The 25,371-nt window shown below is 39.5% G+C and overlaps 1 protein-coding gene across 1 annotated transcript in view; it reads right to left on the bottom strand.

Annotated features, from left to right (window-relative positions):
- Positions 1–2,332: 2,332 nt before the first annotated feature.
- Positions 2,333–25,371, bottom strand: part of ASPG (asparaginase) — a 44,708-nt gene continuing 21,669 nt past the window's right edge. The window contains exons 9-16 of the mRNA XM_059474422.1: positions 22,669–22,782; positions 19,278–19,397; positions 18,139–18,234; positions 17,088–17,251; positions 10,698–10,784; positions 4,691–4,790; positions 4,325–4,383; positions 2,333–2,754 (exon numbers count right to left, since the gene is read on the bottom strand). Coding sequence (XP_059330405.1) covers positions 4,330–4,383; positions 4,691–4,790; positions 10,698–10,784; positions 17,088–17,251; positions 18,139–18,234; positions 19,278–19,397; positions 22,669–22,782 — 735 coding nt within the window. The 3' untranslated portion in view covers positions 2,333–2,754; positions 4,325–4,329. The remainder of the gene's footprint in view (positions 2,755–4,324; positions 4,384–4,690; positions 4,791–10,697; positions 10,785–17,087; positions 17,252–18,138; positions 18,235–19,277; positions 19,398–22,668; positions 22,783–25,371) is intronic.

The following is a 25,371-nucleotide window of genomic DNA, read 5'->3' as shown; positions in this document are numbered from 1 at the left end:
TAGGGCTGCTTAATCTGCAACCCTTTACTGAGGATTGCTGGATGAAAAGAAGAGTGTATGGGATCTTTTCAGGAATGATCTGAAGGAGAAAAATTAGGATGTTTCAAAAAACGAAGCTGCCTCTGGGATGTCTAGCATACTTCAACTAATGAAAGACAGTATCTGCTGCTCATAGTAACTGAAACAAATAGGTAGAAACAAATAGGATCAATTTTATTCCTTACTAATATTTAGATTTTACTTTTGAGCAATAACTATGCAAAACTGAAGAGTTACTACACACAAATAGATTCATCATAAGACTGGGAGTTATCACAGAGAGTATAATTATGATTATTAAATCCAGCATGAAGCAAAGGGTGTAGTAGATGAACAAGACAACACAGAATCTCCAAGGTGTTACTGAAGTTCATCTCCAGCACTGAGTCAAGAGCTGAAGTTTCTGGCCTTTGTTGGGTGGTTCTTGCCACAGCACCCTCTACATTTAAGTTAAGTCAAGTTTCTCTTAACACTTAGAGACTGTTAACAGTTCCTGAATGAAATTCTGATATATATAAAAGAGATCCAGTTCTTTCTCAGATAAAAATTAAATTTGCATTCATATGTCTGCCATTAAAACACACTGGTTTATTTATAAGGCAAATCACAAATTTTCTAAAAAGTTGCAGGAACATTCTTAAGTAAGATGAGATATTAACAGGATATATATATATATTTCTGTAAAGATTTGTCAGAAAGTAGCTAATACTGCTTAATTCTTAATTTAAACATGACCCAAACCGTTTCATTTTAGCTTCTAACTAAAAGTCTTCTTTCTGGATAACATCTCAAAATGTTGTACTTAGTGTCTTTAACTGGCTTATATGCAGGACCAAAATGGTTGGCTATTTTCTTCCCTCTCCTTCAGTTTTACTGTTGAGACCTATTATTTCAGTAGTTCACATTAGAATATAATTTTTTGTTCAAAAGAAAAAGTATTTTTGTACTACAGATGGATATTTTAGAAATGTAAGATGTTTTATTTAGAAATTTTTCTGTAAATCAAATGGGCCTTTATTGAAAAGTATGAAGAAAATATTGATGCTTCTGTCTGTGCTGCAGTCAGTCATTTTGATACAGAAATAAAGAATGGGTGCTGTTGTGAATAAATGATGGCATCTGAGAATAATTTAAAAATAGAAAATATTCTAATGCCAGGAAAGTCAGTTGTGGAGAAATTTATCAAGGGACTTCCTGGTTCAGTGCATCAACACTCAGACTATTGAAGAGGCAAGATAATAGTTCTGAACACCATAGGAAGAAGACTCTGTGCATGATTTTACTCCTGATTGTAAACATTTTCAGAAACAATACTTTGCTACATACATCATCAACTTTATGTATTTACAAATAAGACACCAAAAAAATACTACAAATTTGATGTCTGATTTTTGATGTTAGATCTTATTTATTTAATTCTGTATTCATTTTATTCAATCTAAATCATGTTCATTGCTATGTAATATCAATAATTTAATAATGAGGCAGCTTAGTTGTGATTTTTATGACCACAGTGAAGATGTGCACTACTCTTCACATTAATCAAGTATTTTTACCATTTTGTTTTTAACTGGAGTGTATGCAGCATTTTCTCAGACTGCATGTACAGCCCCCTTGTTTTGGTGTGATCTGACATGCAGTACACCTTGGGAATCTTTTAATACCAGCAGGCTCAGCAAGTAATCATTTCTCCATGATAAGAATAGCTGTGGGAAGGTTGAGTGGTATAAAAAGGAAAAAGAAAAAACTATCTGCACTTCAAAGATTCCCTTCAGATGCAGCAGATAGAAAATCCACACAGATCACTGCAGAAGCTGTAGGTGAAATTAAAAGTTGCCATCTCCAATATATGCATTTGCCTGAAGTATTCCCTACATTTACATATTCTAGGGCAGACACAGCTGTACACGTACATATCACCTTCTTTATTGAGTCTGCAAGAGTTGGGACTTTAAACTGGGGTCTGTTAACAGTGAGATCCCATTTACAGTCCAAAGAATGATGTGTCCAGCATGTAGCAATCTTGATTATATTCCGGTCAGGATGTGGGAAAGATGCTATTAGAAACAAAACAATCAATTCACTCAGGCAGTCCCACAAACATGCTTTATGGCATCTGCCTCCTACTCATTTCAAGTGAGGGTTTACAGTGACACATTGGTGAAGATTAGTACACAACTGCAGGCAGATGCCCATGACTGATTCAATTGTTTGCACTGACACTCACAATTGCTGTAATTGCAGCTGGAGTGATAAAAGTCATTGCAAAAAAACAGACCAAGTGAAATCAACATTGTTCCTCAGAGGTTTTATTAGCTGAAACCCAGAAATGCACAATCCACTGTTTTTCCTTGGTATGAATTCAGCACAGCATTTCCATTTGCTATGCCTGCAATACTGTCCTCAGTGGTTTAATGTCAGAACATTCAAAAGGCCTCTTTAAAATCAGAACTTGTAGCAGGAACAGCCATGCATTCCAGCCTCACTCACTTAAAATAATTTATTTCCAGAACAGTGATTAAAAAATAAAGGCAGCAAATGATTTTTAGACAATCAGTGTGATCCTAAATAAAGAATCTTTCTAAGCTGCAGCTTTCCTGCATGCCCCAAGCAGCACCACCATTGTTTCTTTCCTCTCTTCCTCCCATAATGGCTTAACACCATGAATGCTTCAAGCTGGTATTGCTGATGAGCAGTGACCATCTTCTCCAGCCCCTGGAGAAAGAGGGAATGGATGTTTAGAGCCAGGCAGTATCCAAAGCCTTCCTGAGAACAGATCCCCTGTAGCCTGCCAAGCCAGTTCTCAGGCAGTGCTGGAGACTTCCTTCAGACCGCCTACACTGCTGGGGGTTCAGTCCAAAGGAATTGTGAGATGATCCATGGAGGAGCTGAGGATTTAACACATTCACTCCTCACTTACAAAAGAAAAGTGACTTTTGCAAACTTATTTTAATGAAAATGGAAATCCCTTTGTAGCATAACTCATATTCTAAAGGTATTTTAGCATTGCCATCCTGACTACTGGAAAACTTCCATTTAAATGCTCAAGACTGTGATTGTATCTAGTCCTCCTATATCAGATAAAACCAAAGAAAACCCCAAAACTTTAATGGAAAGCAAAAAGAAATTTGCCTGATTGCATTCTTCATTAATTTATACCAGTATAGAGAAAATAAAAAATTCCAGTTGCAGTCCCCTCTAACATCTCTCAAATGGGACACACAAGTGGTCAGATAACCACTGATGCAGCAAAACCTTTAACTACATTTTGTGCTAATTTTAAGAAATAAAGGAGATAATCTCCTCCCAGTATTTAAATTTGGATTAGACTTGCCAATATATTGGAGATATCTAAATCAACAATGTATTGCATCAGAAGGAGCTCTGAGAAATGAAAGGCAAGTGTTTTAAATGTTTCCAGTTCCAGCACAGCACTGGAGAAGGTCAAATGCCCCAACAAGTTCCCTTTAGAGGGACTTGCCAGATCTGATGCTCTGAACAGGAGGCACACACACACAGGGCCAGGGACACACACTGAGGATGATGGCAGCACAGAAGGGATTCGTGCCAGGCACAGCCAGGAGCCGCCCCCTGGCCTGAGGAACAGGGAGGGAGGCTGTGGCACTGCAGCCCTGGGCACAGCTCTCTGTGACAGAGCTGCCTGCAGGCCTCCTGTGGAGTGCAGCTAACTCTGCTCTGTGACAAATGTGAATTTCCCATGTGGCTGATGATGTTACACCAGGAGATTGTCCAGCTTAGGGTGCTCCATCAAAGCCAGGAGGAGAGGGCAGCTGGAGGTGCTGCAGGTGGCACAGTGGCCCCTCCTGAATGGCTGTGGTGGCCGTGCAGCTGTCCTGGGAAGGGGACACTCCTGTGCTGGGACACAGCACCCTGAGAGCCAGGCCTGGCCAGTGTGCCTGATAAAAGGCATTTCCTCTCCAAAGCAGACAAGACAGAGGAACCTTTTATTGCAACAGGCTGATGAAACATCACATTGTTGCTTTCAGTGGTTTTATTTAGTAGCTTTTACATTCCCAACCAAGTTCAGAACTTCATAGTGGAATGCACAAAAAAGCATTTCCAGGTTCAGGCAGAAGGAATAATAAACATTAGCCCCACTCTACAAAGAAGGATTAAGTAGTCAGAGTCACATCAGGAACCAAGACAGGGACAGCAGATGAACCCAGATGTCCCGGGGTGTACTAGGGCTTAAATACAAGATCCCTCTTCATGCTTGTGCTGATGATACATTTCAGTACTCCAGCACTTAAGAACAAAATCTTACCTTTCCTACTGCTTTTGTCTAAGGAAGTCAAGAACCTCCTTCTGTCCTGTAGCCTCTGCCTGTAAGTAGAAACATGAATAAATTCTGTCATCCTCTGCACCAGGACATGCAAATACTCACTTGTGGGAATTAAGACTACGTTACCACAAAATCATTAAAATCCAATTTAAATTTTAATTCCTCCAACATAGAGAAAACTCTTGCTCCAACTATTTACTACTTCACAATAGCACCAGATTTGAGTTTGTAACAAATTCTAATCCAGTTTATAGTCCAACATATATTTTTCCCAAATAAATATTATCCAAGAGCACGTGTCATTGCTCAGCTAGCACACCAAGGGAGCACAGCTGTATGGACACTTACTACTTGTAGGGGATTCCTGCCATCATAACCAGTTTGCTCCAGGTCTGCACCAGCCAGGTACCAGGCATACAGCCCATCCAAATCACCTTTAGCTGTAAGGCTGGAAAAAGAATAATTAATATTGGTTCTAAATCTTTCAGTTAATTTCAGTGAGCTCCTGGCTCCTGTCAATGAGCTCAGCAGGTGAAGGCTGAACCAGGCTCAACATGGTTGCCAGGGTAGAGAGGTAAGGAACACTATTACAACAGCTTTGAATAGCTGAGCAAGCAACACAGCCTGATGAATCAGTTCCTTAAATTATTAGGGCTGTGCTATAAGTACTTACAACAGGCTAGTTTCACATAGTGGGTGTGACTATGACCAAAGGGGAAAAAAAAGTCATGCAGTTTCATATTTCACAACACAATATTTATCTCATGAAATGAGTTGGGGAGAGGGCAATGGCTAAATCAAGATGCAGCTGAGTGAGAGCACAAGCAGATGTGCCAGCAATCCACAGGACTTATTTAAAACCCCTGAGAAAGCCCCTTCATGAGTTTGCATAACTGTGCTTGCTATTAGTATTAGACATTAAGTTCATTTATGTGATATTATTTGGACAGTAACACAGCTATATTTGAGTTTCACAAAACACTTTGTGGGATTTAAATGGGCAGCAAACCGAAAAAAGAATAAAGGTCTTTTCAAAGATGACCTCTGTCTGCCACATATAATAAGCAATAGAAAGGATCAGAATGAATCCTATATAAAGAAGTGAGTTAAAGTTCTCAGAGGAATGCACACCAGGTAATTTCTTTGCACACCTGCTGGTGGTCGCATCCACAATATGTAAAGTTGATTTTTAACTCTCATTTTGGTAAAAAGGCTAAGAGCATATGCAGAATCATGCCAGTCTGTACCAAGCCTGAAGACGGGCTGAACTGAGGGGAAGATTGGGAGGATGACCTTCAGACTTTTCAGGATACCAACATCTCTGAGGCTTCAGACCTGAGCTTGCCATGAGCTTGCAGATTGTTTCAGCAGAACCCTGCTGATAATCATCAGGTGAGGTTGAATCTCATTAAGAAAGGGGAAGCTTCCCCAACATTATTAAGTTCAGAGTTTTCTGCCTTAACCAGAGCTTGCTGTGGGTGACAAGCACTGTGCTGGCAGCAGGGATGGGGATGGGGATGAACTCCTGGGGGTGATGGCCAAGCCAGGCAGGCCTGGTGAGGGATGGAGAAGGCTCAAGATGCAAGGGGCAGTCATGGAAGAAACCATGAAAGCAGGGCTGCAACCTTCACTTCTCTGCTAGGCTGAAATCACTTCTGTTGTTGATTAAATCACTTAAGTACCTGAAAATATGTTTTCAGGGGAGTGGACACCTCTAATTGCAGCAATCCCAGAGGCTGGGCATGAAAAGGGAAAGCAAATGGTCTCTGTGTTCCTCCATGCAAGCCCCAGGTGACCCACAGCTGAGGCCTTTGAGGACAGGGAAGTGGTAGTGGGGTACTAAGAGGTTTAGCAGTGCTTCAGTCTGGCATCATGAAGGAAAGGATCAATAAATCATTAATGAAAACTGCCCTCAGAACAGAAAAGGCCCCTCAGAAGCAGTAAAGAAACAGAGGAAAGCAAAGGAGGTCCAACAGGAAGCTCAGTGGGAGGTTGGTAAGGAAACTTCAGGAAAGAGGGGTGAGCATTAGTAAAGAAAAAGTGTAAGCATTAGTAAAGCAAAGAAATTGCTTAGCAGCCACTTCTGGAACACATGAATTATCTTTATTTACAAAGCCTAGTCTCTTGCTGTTAACACTGTAAGGTCACAGGTTAAAGGAAGAAACAGAAAGCCTACCAAGAGAGTTTATATGAGCATCACCAACACTGGACAGGACAGCACACTGTATTTGCCAAACAGAATCACATCATTCAGCCATGCGTGAAGTGGAAACCACTTTGGTCAAAGACTTTCAGAAATATTACCAACCCACACACCCAGGGCACCTCAGCCACATCTGTGTAAGCAACAAACAAGGACAGCTGTGCTAACTCGAAAATTAACTGCCTGTTAACAGCACCATTCAGAAAGAGAAAATTAACCCTCGCTGCAGAGGGCAAAACTGTGGTCTCCTTTTGTGACATTAGAGCAATCCAAATACACAGAAGTATCTTCATTTTGCAGCAGCCATTTACTGATCAAGTGAGAACTTTATTCTATGGAGACTGTGATCAGAGAACAAAAGGTGATGTAGCTTGTGAGAAAATGTAGATACCAGTCTAAATAAAAGATACCTACTATTTAGTAGATTGATTATCACCATAAGCACCACAAAACATCTCCTCCAAATCCAGATTTCCACAGTCAAGCCATAGACATCTGGATTTCCTTTATACACAGTAAGTGTTAAAATACATACAGAGGCCTTCTCAATTTACACTATAGGAACCCTGACTCTGTATTTATCTCACAGATATTTATGCCAGCAATTCCAACTACAAGTGCAACCTCCAAGAAGCAAGTCCATCACTGGTATATAATTGAATGGAACAAAGATATCTTCAATTTACACTTCCCATGATGTTTAAAACCTGCTTTGTTGATAAAGAACTATCTACCACAGTTTACTAAACTCTGATACCTTTAACAGCTGATAATCCCAGGCATCCTGCCTATCAGTACTCTTGCATTCAGAAAAATGATTATGTATCCAGTTCACAGTTTCAGCAGGGCTAATGTACCATGATGATGACAGAGCTAAGATCAGGAACAGTGACAGTGCTGTCTGTGCCTACAATCACACCAAAAGCTGCATTTTAAGGGGTGCTCTGTTCCTGCCAGGGGACCAGGAGCAAAGCTTGTCAGGGCTCAGAGGGTTATAAGGACAAGGACCAATGCAGCTGTAGATTTGGGAAGTAATAAGTACAGTCAAATACACCTTGGGTTCCTTCCTGCCTCTTCATGTACTGGGATTTCATCCTTCCCTGGGACACAAAGCTGTGCTTTATCAGCAATTCTCATTTTTCCATGTCTATATAAAGTAATCAGGACAGACTTCCTTTTTTTCAGGTATATCATCAGCCTGACATAAGAGAAAAATCTTTTTCCTCTTTTTTTCTCCTTTTAAGATGAAGATCCAAAGGGGGAAAAAAAAGTCCAGCACAAGGCATGGATTGTTCTGTCCTGAACAGATTTGGGAGTGCTGTTCTTAGCTTGTCTGCACATCTCTCTCAGCTCAGACAGACTTCTTTGAAAAACAGCAAGCAGTAGAAGCTTGGTCCTTATCCTGCAGAGGGATATTTACCTTTCCTTCCCCAGCCTTACCCCCTCTTTATGTTAAATTGAAGAGGCCTCTTATTCTGAAAGGTGGTGATTTTGAAAGGCTCTATCTTTCTATATATCATAAAATATCATTTTATGAAATCTAAGAATATGAGAAAGCTGGTTTGGCTTTGTGCCCCTGTTTCATTTTGTGAAGTACAGACTTGAAGTACCTCAATTCTACACAAGCTTTTTTCCCTTTAAAAAACAAACACACAACAACTGTTTACCAACTCCAGAAGTCCAGAAGCTTTCAGAATAAGGGTGTCCCAATTTATCTCGTCATGGTTTGGTTTTTCAGACAAATGACAATACTAGTGCAAAATGAGAAGATATTCTGACATTTTAAACAGATTACTAACACTGAGATCTCATTTCCAAACAAAGCCTTGAACCAGATACCAAACATCAACAAAGTGATTTTAAAACCAGACTAACACCTCTCACTTTAAAAAAGACACCAGCAAATGAAACCATGAAAGATTTAATAACTATGTGCATCTCCACTTCCTACACAAGAGTTCCCACTGATACTCTCAACCCTCAGTTTTGGCTGGTACTCCTTTCTCTCTCAAACATCACCAGTGCCAAAGGAACACATTTATTTTCATTTTATCTCCATAACCTTCCAAGTGAACTATTCTACTCCTATCCTATTCTATTCTATTCTATTCTATTCTATTCTATTCTATTCTATTCTATTCTATTCTATTCTATTCTAAAATTATGAGTCTAAACAGAAGGAGGCTGAGGAGACTATTCATGGTCTTTGATAACAGTCTGTTTGAGGATTGGTAGGTGCAGAGGGAAACCATGCTTATAGTTTAATTCAGAGAGAACTGCATGGGGGAAAAAGTTAAGTTAGCCAAGTGCAGAAACACTGAGCTTATCAGAAAGCAAGCAGCTTTATCCTTCTAAACCCCAAGAACTTGACATATTGCCTTGGTGACAAATTCAGACTTGTAGAAATTGCAGCTTAAGGCTCATTACAAGATAGAAGAAACATAGGAAAATAGTTCAAATTAGACAAAGGGAGATGTTATAAACAGATGGTTCTGTAAACAGCTTGACCATGTGGCCATGTTCAAGCTGTGCCATGAAGGTGCCAGTGCTTGCAAAGAGGGGCTTAAAACAAGAGAGAGGACAGAGAAGTGAGCCAGAGCATGCTGGAAAATGAGCCTATCACTAAGGTCATCTGGGGACACTGTGGAAATATCAGAGACAAACACCAACACCTCAGATTTAGTAACAGCTGAGTAACACTGTGGAAAAAGTCCACTTTGTTAGAAATGAGTATGCCAGACCCTCTGAACAGCAGAGCAAATGAAGAGCTGCAGCTCTGCAGGAGCAGGGTATGAGCAGCCACTTCAGCACTGTCTTGAAGGCTGACCACTGCCTGGCTCTGCTCCTGGGACAGGCCATACAGATCCAGGTGCACAATGATCCCTAAAAAGCTGTAACAAACTGCATGGGAACCCCATTTTGTTATTGTGTGTGAAGAACCCTTTTCCTCTTCTTGGTTTGTATTTTTTTTTGTTTGTTTTGGACATGTTACTGCCAGGTCAGCTAGCCAAACTGGTTCTGCACATGCCACCAGAAAGAGGCCAGTTTATTTGCAGAGAAATGTCATTCCCTAAACCTTTTTTTGGCAAACTGCACAAACCAAGGGTTTAATTCTGTCCTGTCACTTGCAGTGCCCTGTGAAGTGCATATTTTTGACTCCATGGTAAAAGTCTTATTAGCCAGTCTCCTCTGAGCATGTTATGACAATGGAAACACTCCAGACAGTGATCCTTAATTCCAGAATTACTCAAAGGACAGAGTCCAGTCTCCACACAGAACACACATAAGCTTCACCTTGACCTTGTTTGGTGAACATTATACAGCACTGACCAGTCCCTGCAGTCTCATGATTTCCTGCCAAGTCCTGAATATAGAGGCCAGTGCTCAGGGGTTTTATGTTTGTTTTACAAAAGAAGAGAGAAGAGGAAATTAAGTAAAAATTACAAGTAACTTTTGGAAATACATGGAACCTTCTCAGAATTTTCAGAGTAATTTGTAATTCAGGACCAGTACTGGAAAAAATGAAATCTAACATCTATTTCTTTTTATAACACATATCCACATTGCTATATATTGAAAGTAACTGTATGGAAAGCCAGCTTTAAGAGAATTTTATCCTCTTAAAATTAATTATAGTGATGGTGAGCAGCAGTTCACAAGTTTTGGGGTTAAACCTATTAGTCTATTTGATTATGTTATTTTAAGAACAATACTATGTACTAATTAGAATGGAAGCCATTCCAAAGTAAGTGAAAAGTGGACTTTAAGACAATAAAAATGGTGATTTGTGCAGCTTTATTTTTAGAGAGATATTAGAAAATCACACCTTGAAGAGCTTCTTTTCACCATTCCTTAATAAGAGACTTTGGGGGGAAATGGGATATTTATTTTCTTCCAGTTCACTTATCCTCACAATCCTCTCTCCCTTGGATCTCTCTTGAGTTATTGGTGCTTTGAAACAGAGTTGATTCTTCATTTCATCACTTCCCTTGTTGCCTTATTATTCATCTATCACAGAAAGAACTCCCTCATGTGCCAGGAACCAACTGTTTATTGAAAGTGCTCCATTTTTGAGTCTCCTCTGAGAGGAGAAAAAAGAAAAACCATCCCACTCCATATCCATTTTAGGGCCACTTCATAGATCACATTTACCTGCAGAGAATTGTTCCAACATCCTCCAAGTCATGGCTTGACAGGTGTGCTCCTGTTTCTCGTAGCAAGTTAATCACTGAGAAGTGCCTTTATGAGAGGAATTGAAAAAAATGAGAAAGTGACTTGACCTTGAAAGTGACATTTTCCCCCTGAATCCAACATTGTCATATACACAAACAGTCAGGGAAAGTTCTCACATTCTCTTTTCCACAATCACAGAACCAATGAATCTTTTCCAAGGTGACAGATGCAGTAGACAGAGCTTCCCTCCCTCTCAAAAACTCATTCACACACTAAGCTCAAGGAAGTGTTAAGTTCAGCTCTAAAAAGGAAAGGGATGCACACCCTTCTCTTCCAAGAGTTCTTAGTGTCTTAACCTTAGAGCTAGTTTAATTAAACAGTAGAAATATTAGTAACTGAAATACATGCAAATAGGCAGAATATTTATTACATAGCATCATTCCTGTATTTTAAAGAATACAGTCCCCATACATATCAGTCTTAAATAAAACATTGTGTCTTGCAGATAAGCAACGAATCTTTATGTTAATGGAGAAGCTAATCAGATTTTTAGGGCTTCAAAATAATGGTAAGTATTCTTACGAGCCTCTGTAAAAAGCACATATTTTCCTAACTTCCTCCCCCCAATACATTTATTATTGATTTCTACCTGGAGATTTTAGGAGGTTTTCCTTGTCCTTTCCTTTAAGGTGAAGGGACAAATGGCACTGCCAGCCAACACCTACATCTTAGTCAGATGCTTAAGAGACTCTATGGAAAGGCTGCTCTCTAAAGGTACTATTGTGGGTAGAAAATGACAAGTAAAAAATCTGCAAAATACATTTTTCATAACTAACCTAGTGGAAGGTTTAGAACTAGGTTTGAAAAGGAGATGACAGAATGCTTCTGTGTTAAACAACTGATCTAGTTTACAATTTAAAACACAAGTTTTTTTCCTCCAGAAAGAGCATGATGACCCAGTAGATCTGGAATAGTTTCACAGTTCCTGTTTTAAGTAAATTTATATAATATAACACTTTAAAATAAAGAGGTAGGCTTATAATTTATTAGGAAATACATGAGTTTTTCCAACCAATAACCTAAAAGATCATCTGTAGTAATTCAAAATTACAAATAAGCTCACATACACTTTCTGCTTAATCACTTGGTGGTAGCCATGGGCCTTTCCATTTTTGAATTGGACTAAACTACTTATCTAATCCCTCTGCCTGTTTTTAGGAAACTCCATCTTCAATCAGAAGTTACTTTACAGTTATCCATATAAAGCTTATATGTTCCATATAAGAGCTTTAGCTTCTAAACTAACCAAAGAACTGTGCATGTGCTATAGGAATCATTTCACCTTTCCAAACACAGGTTATTGACCCTAGGAGACAGATTTTATTTTTTTTTTAATTATACTTTGTTCCAGTTGACAGCCAAAAAAAAAATAAATCTTCCTTTGCTTCATAGCAAAGCATTGCTGGGACAGCCCATGCCTCAAGTTTGCTTAGTTATCTAAAATATTTCCTCAGGTGGGTCCCTTACAACATGGCTCGTCATCCACAAGCATCTCCTTGAGCCAGCAAACAATGGCATCCTCTCCTGCTCCTCAATCCATGGTAAGGCATGAATTCTACATGGAAGAATTTTTTAGTTTTTAGTCTTAATCCAAACAGCAATTAGCTGAAATGAAATTTGACCTGAAATAGATTAAAGTAGAACATGTCTGTTCACTCAGGCTCTCATTGGGTACTGAACAGAACATGGGGAGTGTCTGTTTACTCTCCAAGGACTGCCCTGGAGTGTTCTTCATTTCCCACCTTATGCAGGAAATCTCAGCATGAAATGAGCATTTTTTAAAACAAAAGCTTTGCTATGGGACAGCACTAAAAGATAAAAGGCTGCAAAGCATGTAATGTGTGGTATCTTCCCTCAATGTTCTCCACCTGTGAGGACTGTATCTTGATACCAGCAAAAATACAGATTTTCTCTTTCTGTTGTAACTATTTACTCCTTACTGGTAGGAAGAATCTCTCCAGAAAGCCCTTCACACCCCACAGCCATTCCTGCTCTGAGTGGGGCTCTGTAAATATCTGGTACAGACAGATCTGGGATCATTTACCCTGCTCATTTAATTTAAACAATAAATTTAAACAAGGAAAAATAAAAGTAGTTTGAAATAAATTATGTTTGTAAGCATTGTAACTGATAGTGTTTACAATAAATGCTTACAATAAAGCATTTCTAAACAGAAGTACAATGTCCTGATGAATCATTCAAAGTCACATTTCTTGGCAAAATGGGAAGAAGTGCTGTGCACTACTGCTTGTTAAAGACAGGGCAAGGGAAGGAAGACTAGGGACAAATAGCAATGCAAAGTTTAGAAGTGTCAGATTTAGTAGTGAGGCTGTGAAGTCCAAGAAAGCAAACAGACCACTGTGACATTCCCACCACTCCACATGGAAAGTATGTGGGAGGCAAGGCTCCGCAGCGTGTTCCTGCCTGCACCGAGCGCCATCGACATTCTGAGCAAACCTCAGCTCTCCTGAGCACCACTTCTGCTCTCCTGCACCCACCACCAGGGCACTGCTCATATCTCAAGAGCCTGGCTGTGAATTTTCTGATACTGTTATGTCTTAGGCACAGGAGAGGTATTTGTCTTTAGAAATTGTTTCTTTAAGTGCTGCTCTCCTGTGGCTTTACAAAAGCCTCACAAGGGTCACAGTGGAGCTGATCTGAAGTTCAGGTGATGTCATGAGCCATGAACTTCTTGGGAACAGATCAAATGCAATTCCTGTTCTAAGGTGACAGCACAAAACCAAGAACAGAACTGCTGGACAGTCAAAGCTCAAGGTGCAGAGGGATGGCAACCTCCACATGTCAGCCCTGGCTTGCACAGCTTCATGCTCATTTTAGCCCCACCTGATAATGCTTAGCAAAAAACAAATGCTTAACATTGTCACCTGTGAGCTGTTCCTGACCCTCCCTTTTCTTACTGTGTTCTGTCACCAAACCATGGCTCTTGGTCAGACACAGGCTGTAGAAACAATGTTATTCTGCATATGTTACTTGAGATAACTTTTAGTAGTATCAGTTATTCATCCCTCTCTGAAGGAAAAAACAAGAAGGCAAAAGGTGTTTCTACTGTCTCCTACCTGTTAGGTTCCATTGTTCATAACACTGGACATTAAAACTCGAGTGTATACTACTATTTTTAATATATTTGTAGCAGAATATCTGATTTGGTGCAGTTTTCAACATTCAGCACTATGAGCAAAGTTTGAGTTCCAGGTAAAGACATCCACACTCTAACCAGTTCTTGAGGGCTCTGGACTCACAGGAATCCAGGTTCTGTGCAGTACCTGTCATCCCAGGCCCTCAGCTGGCAGACACTTATTAAAAGTGAATTGACTTCAAAAGGGATGAATCATACATGTGAAATTAACACACATGTAAGAGTTTGCAGGACTGGGGCCTTAGGCTGCACACCTTCCACCAACTCTCCTTAAAGAAATGCAGGTGTAATGTAGATCCAAACTTGACTGGCTTCATTCTTTTTCATGCTTGCTCCCCTAGCAACCAGAATGGTTATGGCAGGATCAGCTTAGTTTCACTTATTTGGTTTTCTGCATGGTATCACTGGGAATTTTGTGCTCAAACACTGTAAGGACAGGCTGCAGTGTGCTTCTTGGAGTCAATGGTAGGTAGACTTTCACTCTGCCTTAGATTTCCTGAAGTAATGTAAATGTAACCTTTCAAAATATCAAGTATTTAAATTCATATTTACGTGGGAGGTAATTTTACTACCTCTAATCTGATGTTCTCACAGCACTATATGAGCAACTCCCCATTTTCAACCTTTTACCACTGCTCTACAAGTAAATGGAAGCACTTTTACTACTTAAAATATACACATTTTTTATTCAAGACATTTTCCTGCTGAGAGAGTTTCTGTTATTAAAAAAGTATTATTCTATTGTTTTGAAAATTAATTATCCCTTGAGGGTGCTGTAAGAAATTAAAGGAATGCTACTTATTTTGATATGTCAAACAACTGGCCTAGATTAACAGTGGTCTGTTTAGCCTCATGCATAAAGTGAGAGAGACTACAGGCAAATTGCAGAGTTACAAATGAAAAAGCGGAAACGCAGTAGTTTATTTCTTATTTAGAAAGAAACAAAGAAAGAATCACTTAAAGTCAAAAAATGTAAGAGACTATCATTGACATAAATCAAGTCACTGGTGTATCAGCTGACAGTGCTATGTTAAGAAGCTTTTAAGAAGAGACATAACTCCTGGTCATTTTTACAAATGAATAAATGGAAGAGAGAAATCAGTCATCATTACACAGGTTTGCATGCTGGTTAAAAGGCAAGCCACTGAGAAACGTTACATAAAAGACTGGAAGAAAGCTATTTTTAAGATGAGTGGATACTGTATTGCAGTTAAATGCCAATTAAACAAATATTAATTCTCAGAAAATGGGATTAAGCTGATGCAATGTTCAGTAAAATTGAGAAAGTTACAATATTAAACAGTTTAAAGCATTGACTACTCATTATCATCAGTTTCTCCCCCTTCCCTCTCTGCCACTTTCTATCAGGATAATCTCTTCACTTTCAGCTTGCAAGTGTTTAATAAATAGAATTTAAATACTTCTGTAGCAGAAATCTTTTTAGTGGGTATCTAATTACACACATATATAGCTGTCTGCTCTTTAGCATTCTCCTTTATATGCTTACCAGTGTGAAATGCAGTGTGAGTACACAGCAGATCATAAATACACATTTATGAGATTAGTTCTAAGTCAACTCTTCCTCTCATTCCAACAGTAGAAACAAAAAGAGAAACTGAAAACGGTTATGGTGCAGTTTCCTTTTACAATTCCCTGCATCAAAATGGGTGTGCAGTTTTAAAGAGCTTAAGAGTCATAGTAGGAGACTAACATAGGAGTGGCAATTCTGAGGAATCCAAACAACAAGCTCATGTGAAATTCCTCAGGCGGTAGATGGGTGCGGTAAAAGAAGTAGGTGCCTGATTTGCAGGAACATCTAATAGTATCTAATGCTTTAGCATTTTCTCACATTGGACCAGAGCCACCTCTATTCAACTCCAAGGTTATTTGTTTGATTTGCTGTTGGGCTTGTTTTTGCTTTAAGACTGTAGAGCTTATACATTCATGAGGTAAAGCAGCAGGCACAAAGCAGTTTGGGACCATGCAGGAGGAATGGCAATAGCACAGCGCGGCCACGCCGCACTCCAGCTCACAGCCAGGGAGCTGCTGGGCTTCTGCAGCTGCTCCTGGAAACAGAAGAAGCCTCCAAGTTATTCCTGCAGCCCATGGTAATCCAGGACTGCCAGACCTCCCAGGGAGCTAACTGCAGCTTGACAGACCAGGTGAACCTGTCAACATTAGAAAGCTGCAGGAATATCTGAGGACATTCACCCAGAAAGACCATGAAAATTCAATCCATCTGAGCTCTTTTACAGAAAAAAATGGCTTTTCTCCTCTTTTCTCCTGCCATGATACAGACTGAATATGAGATAAGGAGCTGAAAGCGGATCAAAGACAAGGAGAGATTATGGTGTGCAGCTTCTAACATGCTGGAAGACCAATGGCTCTATGAATCCCCAGGCTATACAAACTAAATCTTAGAAAATTAAATTCTGATTACTGATAACTTTTATATTCTGTGATACGGCCATTCCTTAGGACTGTACAACATGGAAGAGACCAGTAAAGGGCAAGTCCATGACTACCATTCAAGAACTGCTGACATTCATAACAGCAGGAAGAGGAAATCCACAAAGCAGGCAGAGCCATGCAACCATCATATAATTATGAGTGGGTGGAAGGGGAAAATCAAAAAACCAGTCATCCAGCAAGAGACTCAGGAAAGCACTGGTGGAAGGAGAAGATTAAAACATGTCAACCTACCGGTATATTTTGTGCCAACTGAAACAGTCTGGTCTTGATGAGAAAGGGAAGGGCAGAAAGAGAACAGACAGCCCATGGTCCTGCACTCTCACTTCTGATAATCAAAAGGAGTGATCAGTTTGGCTCTGTTTTATAAGGAAGCTTCACAATAAAGAGTGGAGCCCTGAAATTATGGACAAAGTCTTGGCAGGAGGACAGCAATAATTACCTTATGCTAAAATTCTGCATGCATAACAAGTTGTTTGCTTTCATTCCACATTATTTTAAAAAATCTTTTCATTTAGGCTAGGCACATCCTTTGAAATAAGCTGATATGTGTTATTTAAACTGCTGTCATTTACACATGACTGCTGAGACCAGACAAGACCAGACCACAGGATGGATGGAGTTGAAATCCAAAATGACAGAAGGTTTATAAACCTTACATGGAGCAGCACATGAATTGTTACCTGAACTTGATGGCGTTCATCAGAGGGGTAGATCCATATCTGTCTCTGGCATAAACAGTTGCACCAGACATCAACAAATACTCAACTAAGGGCAGGTGCCCTTCAGAGGCTGCAATGTGCAGGGGAGTTCGGCCGTCGTAGTCTCCACAGCTCAGGTTTCCACCCTACAAAAGGACAAATCCTTCACATGACAAAAAGAGAATGGCTGCACATCAAGCTGTTGCAAACATCACACAGTAGCATGTATACATCACACTTTCATTCTGCCACCAAATAGTTAAGCCTGCACATTAAGTATCCAAATAAGCCTGTCAAACATAAAGTTTATCTTGTAGCATTGTTTTAGTGCCAATAAAGATATTTATTCCACCTCCTGCATGTTTCCCACTGAAATATATTCTTTATTACAGCACACCATGGTGCAGCTTTGTGCCCATAGACTGCTAATTGTTCTTGTCTTAGTTAATTCCTACTTTCAAGATATATTTATCGTTTCTTGAGGCCCATTACCAAAATCTCAATAGTAGGGTAAACCAAGGCAAAGAGGGGGGAAAAAAGAAAAGAGATGACAGGGAAATGCCTGATTTTTCTTTGGGTATAACCCAAGTCAGAGCTCTAGGGAGAAACAGAAATTCTGAATTAGCACTGCACTGTGTTTTGCTTAAATATAATCTTCAAGTTCTTTTTTTATTCCTGACAGATTTACATCCAAAAAGTGGATACTATGAATATGTATAGAGAAAGTTAAGTGAAAAGAAAGCAGCACAAATCATTTTAAAATGTTCCAAAGTTAGCAGATAAGAACTTGCATTTTAATCTACCTGTATTTTCACAGTTCAAAAGAAAATGTAAACAGCTGAAAACCAGAGAGGGACAAGAACATACCAGTTCTGAAAAGCAAAGACCAAGAAGTCTAAAAACCATTTGTAACTGTCATAGCACCTTGACTCTACAACTTAGGCTGTCACTTTCCATGAGTATGGCTTCCTATCATAAATTACAGTTTTATTTTAAAATTAATGTTTTGTACACACCGTTCATTCTACATTACCATTTCTGCTATGGCTCTTATTGCATCTATGTCACCCAGTTTAGCTGCAGCACAAGCCAAAGGTGGAATTAATGCATCTCGTACAGCTTCTAACTCCTGAGAAACAAATAAAATTAAACATTTAATATCAGCCTTGCCTCTAATGCGACTGACACCCAAGTCATAAAAACACTGCCCTTGCTTTCATGTAAAGTTCCAAATTAGTCATTTGTATGTTTAGAAATGGTAGCACTTAGTTCTTGGAAGAAAAGAACTCTTGTGTTTATTTTACATTTTGTCAGTCGCACATCCATAAGATTTATACTCCTCTCTGGCAATACTACAAGTACCTGATATCTTTATAAACCTTTTAAGGTGCACAAACTAATTGCCATCTCTGTACTTCCATAGCTACACATCAGTACAGTAGGAGAAACAGTGCTGGGGGGAGTTGGAAAAGACCATATCTTCAAGACTGGATCAATTTTATTCATGTTATTCCTCAGATATTTGAGTAACCTGTACTTTCAAACCTACACTGACAAGCCTCCTAGGCCCCTAAATATTCTCCCATTTCTCATGCTTACTAAAGAAGAACTAAAGAATACATTCAGTATTCATTAGTTAATAAAAATCCCATCCTCCCTGAACCTAAGTCAAGAGAAAAGTGAGTATTTGTATAACCAGTACTTTATTATCTAATTTATATTTATATTTTCTAATTGGGTGGGACTACACACCACAAATTACACTTGTGTAATGCTTCCTTAGTATCAGCTTTCTATGACTGCATGTACAATTAAGCTCTTTTACCCATTATTATTTGGATTGCTCCAAACTGTCAATACATTTGACCACAAAAATATAAAGCAATTCTTCATATCATTGATACCCTGAATTAGAGCATCTGTCTGAGGCTGGTTATTGCAACCAGCCAGCCAAGAAAGTAATCCCAAGAGAGGGCTACAAAGGAGGGGGGGGGGAAAACATTAATATGTTTTTAATTAAAAACATTGTAGTTATAGAATTGTCATTGTGTCCTTTCTCCCTAACTCCATATTCCAATTTTCTTTCAGCTTTGCTGTTCATCTTTAATCTAGGTTTATTTAACTCAGTTTACAGCTTTACATGATACTAATTTTAAATATTTAAGTATATACCTCCTTGCTGCTGATACTTAGAGATTTGGCAATCACTTGAATAAACTTGCTATCTCTCAAAGAGATCTTGGCTCCTGTGGGTACAACAGTCATTTCTCCTCTTAGATTCTCACTCAGCATCTGAAAAGCAAGCAATCAAACTCTTTGTTAGCAGAGGAAAAAAAATGGTGGCAGTCTAATAAAAAAAACCTTATAATCAAGTTAGAAAACTGTTTGGAGGAATTATGGAAACTAACTGAATGCAGACAAAAGATTAAAGAAATAGTTACTGTCCCATGCAGACTGCACGTTTAAAAAGACAAAGGAGGGAGAGAGACAGGCAAACAAAACTTTCTTCCAAAGCAAAGAAAACCAAAATAAGCACATAACAAAACACCCCAAATTTTAGAATATGCGGACAAAAGTTCCCTAGTGGGGTAAGCTGCAGCCTGCTTAAAAACACAAAGATAATGAGTAATGAGCAGAGTGAGGCTTAAGACCAGAATATTCTGAAATGCTGCTGCCTCTTGCCAGCATTCACAAACCTCAGGACTCCTACACAGACTGTGTACATAGACCTCAAAACAAAGCCCAGTGCTGCCTGTAGACAGTCCTGTATTTCCATGGGTTTTCAAACAGCTCCATTAGCCCTGATTTTGTTACAATTTGGACATAGATCCAGCTTTGAATGCAGAAAATCTACAGTAGTAGCACTCCTTCAGTATCCAAACAGGCATGTAACAGTTTGCAGGATGGGTGCCTCCAATATAACTGGGAAAAAAACCCAAATCAAAATGTAAAAAGGTCAGCCAATTCATGTGTAGAAAGTACTTGAATAGGGCAATAAAGAAATGAAAATACCCTAAATGACAGACTCTGAGAAACTTGAAGAACGCAGATAGAAGCCAGTCATCAAGAAAAAGCAACTAGTTTCCTCAATTCTGACCATTTTACACACTGGCATTCTTTCAGAAAAGGTTGCTGATGCAGCTATAAAGCACATAGTTATTTCAATTAGAATTTTAAAAAGCAGGATTGTGAAAGTTTGCAAGAAACAGATGTGATGTTGGCAGGAGGAATGCCCCAGGTTTACTTATGTCTAGGCATGCCCTTTATTAAAAAAAAACCCTCCAAAGCTGACAACACCATAGCTGTCTGCTGGAAGAGTCCCATATACATGTAACTCAGAGGATACCAACTGCTTTGGCACACTTTTAGAATTTGACAGGTTGAGATCATTGCTTTACACAGGTAACCTTAGCAATTGGCACCTGTGCTAAATGCACCCAGTGCAAAACCCTGTGTGCTTATTCAGTCCTACCAGCTCTTCAGACATTTGTATGTGTCTGGGGGCACATTCCTTGCTCTTCATGTTGAAAAAGAATCCTAAAATAACCACGCCAGCTTCAGGAGAGCTTCTGTCTCTTGGGAGACTATTGTTTGGTGATATGTTTAGCTGAAGATATTGCCACAGACAACATATTTCCAGGCTTTCTTCTTCTCCTGGTCTCTATAACTCATTCCTGCCCAGACAATGTAGCATGTTGTTCCCTTAGTTGTGCCAGCACAATTGTTTGTGGGTCTGTACTATGATTCAAATGAGGAAACCAATCCTGCATACTCAAAGAAATTGCAAAAGTTATTTTGTTTTTCATCCCATATAAAGGAGGTCCAGCACACCACCACACAAAAACTGTGTAGCACAACCCAAAGGGCAGCACATGAAAATGCAGAACTATCTTGTGACATGGTACCTAAAACACCTTATCAAATCCTCACCTGAGTAAGTCAGCTATCTCACCTCAGCAAATTGGATCTCAAATTAAGTTTTAACTCACACACCCAGGCAAGACTGGGAAGGTTTCTCCTGTCCCAGGTCAAATAATCTGCTGTGCAAGATTAAAGTGAGCATAAAAAAAAAACCAAGCTAGTGCATGTGTGTTCCAGGGTCAGTGAGTATGCCAAAAGGGTCTCAGTGAAGAGTTGGGGTTTCTGAAGTGCAAATGTGTGGGTACACAGTTTGTGGTAACTGGGAGTGGGGCTGGGCCCAGCCTCATCCCCGGTGGGCACAGCTGTGAGCAGCACTGACAGCAATGAGCCATGGAGTGCCCAGGGGCACTGACCAACCACCAAAGGGAACAGAGGGCACACAGGTGCAATGCATGAACCATGAGGGGGATAAAAGGCTGGGCTAAAGAACAAGAAGGGTGGCTGCTTTAAGCTTTCTGAAATTGTATGGTGATAGTTTGTGTGTTATGGCCCTCTCAGCTCCATCACAAATGCACAAACACATCCAATATCCCTGCTCCTCACAGCACCGTGTCACCTGCCAGGCACATCCTTGCACAGAGCATGTTCTGGGCATCCTCACCAAAAACACAGTTCCTCCTCCTCCTGTTTCACAGCTTTAGCAAACAACCGCAAGCTCAGAGGCTGAAACTGTGTCTAAGCACAGTGAGTGGTACTTTCAGCCACTGCACTTAAGCTTCACAGGTATCCAAATATGTTTGTCTCAAGTGCTGCTACTGGCTGGAAGATGTAGAGCATGAAATAATGATCAGGTTTGTTATGGTTTTAATAAAAATAAAGCACCATCATGAAATACACATGTGCCTGCAGTGTTAAGTGTGGAGAGTGACTCATCATGATGTCATCTCCCAAAGTGTCAGGATTAAGATTTCACTACATCCAAGCACAGAAATTCATGCATTCCTGCAGAATGCTGCTCCCTTATCTAATTCATAGCTATATGCTCCTTGTATTAAGGGAACACAATAAACAGCTATTTAACCTGCAGGAAAAAAAGCCTTGATTAAGCAACCAACGAACAGTAAGAACATTTTTAAAGGGACTCTGATTTTAAAAAGAGTTACAATTGGTTCTAGAATAATCCTCTACTTTTTATGTATTATAAAGTGCATCGCCTCTTACAGAAATAAAATCTAATACTGTCATGAGTAATGCTGTAAAGGAAGAGGCTGTAGGCAATATTTATTTTCAGAATAAGCTTTGTGTGAATGAGTCTGGGATGAAATCTTCACCACACTAAGATCAGTGACAAGATCTTTGCTGACTTCAGTAGGGTTGGGATTCTGTCTCTCATAAGAGCTTCCACATAGAGTTTTCAGTACAAAGTGTCCAAGCTAGACTACTAACACTTAAACATGGCATTTTTATGGCTCAGATATGATCTTCACCTGACTTATGCAGAAAATTCTTTTCTCTCCCTATCTTCATACATTTGTTTGCTTAATACTCCCTTCCATAAGAAAAAAACCAAAAACTGTTCACATTACAGTTCTGGAACCAACTGCTTTTAAATGCAAGAGAAGCTCAAGGCATGAAGCTAAGCAGAAGTTAGCACAGTAGATGTGAAACTTAAAGTCTTTCAAGGTCACACTGAAATATTTACCTGCTTCTTCTCCTCCCAGCTAAGGTTTCCCTTGCTGAGTGTGTATGACAGTTTAGTTAGGGCTGCCTCTGGTGTCATATCACCTCCAGGAATTACTCCAGCATCAGCAAGAATCTGAATAAAAGGGAACAATGATTCTAATTAGCATAGCATTCAGAAATACCTGCACATACAGAAAAGGTGTTTGGAAGATGAGTAGCTACACAGAATGCAGTGTGCAGTCAAGCCTCCACTCTCTTGCTTCTCCTACTGCCACTGTAATTTTTGTACTTTTAGTTATCAAATACCAAGCAAATACTAGAGCAACCTGAATAAAGATGACTTTTACTTTAAATTCCTTTTTCTGCAATAGCACTGAAGAATTCCACCAAATGCTTGCCACGGTCGCTTACCATGCTAAAAGGGAAAGGTTACAGGTCTGTATCAGCTATCTGCAGAGTTGTCAGATTCCCTTTATTGAAAAGCTGCAGTTTCTCTGTTTTAACCCAGTGGCATTTTGAACACTGCCAAGTAGGCTGTTCTCACACAGACATATTTACCATTCTTTTATGGGGCATTGCTTTGGATGAATTCCAGCACTACAGCGTGCTCACAGCGGGAGTGCTTTCAGATTCTTGCAGGCTGTGCTAGCAGTGTATGATTTAGAAGATACAACTAAAATATGTAATTTACACAGTTCTGACAAGAACAACTGAAAAAGATGACCTTTTAACTTATCTTTCTGGTAGTTAAAAAATAAAATGTCTGAACAAAAGCAAAAAGAAGAAGGATCTTTGCTATGATCAGCAAGCCTTGTAAGTGTACAAGACAGCAAAGACAAAGGAGATTTCAGATCTCTTGTCATTAAACTGTACCTGGGCAAATCACAGATCACCTTCTTTGCCATAATGTGATGCCTCACAGTAAAGCATCATGAACTAGGTTCTTTGCACTGCATTTTACTTTTAAAAGTAAACTTTTACTTTGCACTGCATTTTACCTTGTATATAAGCTTCAAAACTTGTTGCGGCTTAACTAATATTTTCAGCAAGATACAGAGCCTAATAAGCTCATTAACCACCTCTGGGAGACCCAGAGTAACATTTTTTTAAAGTCCCATGGGAAACCATATACAGAGAAGGTGAGAAATACCTTCTGTCCTGCAGAGCTAACCAAAGAACAGTTAGGGCTTTTTCAGTGGGTTTGTGAAAGAGGAGGAGGAAGGGATTTCCCAGCTTCCTTCCTATACCTAAAGTCCCCTCAGTTACAAGTTTCTACTGTGTAGATGGATCAGAGGCCAGACATTCAGTTAATTAAAACAAACACTTCAAGGGAAGCCAGGGACTCAGCTGACCTACCTGACTAGCTCAAATGAGTCAAAACTGGCACAGCCATATGCAAAGACCTTTGAAATATTTCATTTAAAGAAAAATCAAAGTAAAATTAACATTACAGCAACTTTACAGCATTCACTCATGATACCTCCTCCACTGAGCAGTTCCTCATGAAAAGGAGAGGGCGGTGAAAGAACAAATGTGAAGTAATTTTGTAGGACTTGCCTTGGTCAGTGTTCTCCTCACAAGATGCCAAGAAAACAAGGGCAGCCTCCAACAACTGATGCTGAAGCAACATAGAAAAAACTCCACACAAAAAATGGAAGCCAGAAGGGAACACATTCCTATACAGCCTTAAAGTGGTTCAGTAAAATGAGTAGAATCATTCAATTCAGCCTATCCAGAGTCTGGATCAGAGTGCAGAAAGCCATTTTAGGTGCCTACTTGGAGAATCTTATAACCAAAGCATAGGAAAGAGGTTTCCTTCTTCTTTCCATAAATTTTAGCAGTTCGTTTCAAGCAGAAGAGCACATAAAACCTAGGGTTCATTTTCATGAATATAAATTTCAAATATAAATTTGGTGTATTTTATTGACTTAACTGCTTTTTCCCTTCTGAGTGAGCTGTTCTATATAATCTATATATTCCTGCAGTATTTGCTACAAAGCACAAGATCTTTGCAAAATTCACTAATTCTCAAAACATCTCCATAAAGTTATGCAAAAGTTTTGCCAACATCCAAATAATTGCCCATATCAGAAAATAGCAAGTTTGGACACTAAGGAGGTATGAAGAAAGTCTTACAATATCCATTTGTATTGGATACTCAAAACAGTCCTTGTGCAAATATTATCTAAAGCTGTGTCAAAACCAAAGCTAAAAGAGGCAGGTTTCAGCACCAGACCAGGGTATTTAGGTTTGCCAGGCAGTCAAAGGAGAGGCTGGCTCTGCCAGACGGGTGGTTGCTCCCAACAAAACCAGGTGTCCAAGGCAGAGGGATGAGTCACCCTCTGGTAGTGCTTCTTGGCTATTTAATATCTGGTCCTTTTCTAAAGGCCAGTTAAACCAGCTTCCCTCACACTAATATATGCAGCACATATTCTTATACAGCTTTGTGCTCTTATTAGTCCCAGTGGTGTCGTGTTTTGGTACACAACTTGTGGTAGAAACACACTACAAAATTCCCTGAATATTAACAGTATGTACACAAAACCTACTTTAAGCCAGCCCTTGTGGGTTAAACAACTGATTTCCATTCTTCAATACAGACAATTCCTTAGATGCTGTTCTGCAATCTCACCCTGAATTCAGTTGTACTTCCAGTCAAATAAAGAACTGGGATTTGGAATATTGCTTGCATCTACAGGCTTTCTTCATGCTCCTACATTGT

Source organism: Ammospiza nelsoni, chromosome 6 (assembly GCF_027579445.1).
Source record: "Ammospiza nelsoni isolate bAmmNel1 chromosome 6, bAmmNel1.pri, whole genome shotgun sequence".
NCBI lineage: Eukaryota > Metazoa > Chordata > Aves > Passeriformes > Passerellidae > Ammospiza > Ammospiza nelsoni.
This window is presented reverse-complemented; position numbering and strand designations above follow the sequence as displayed.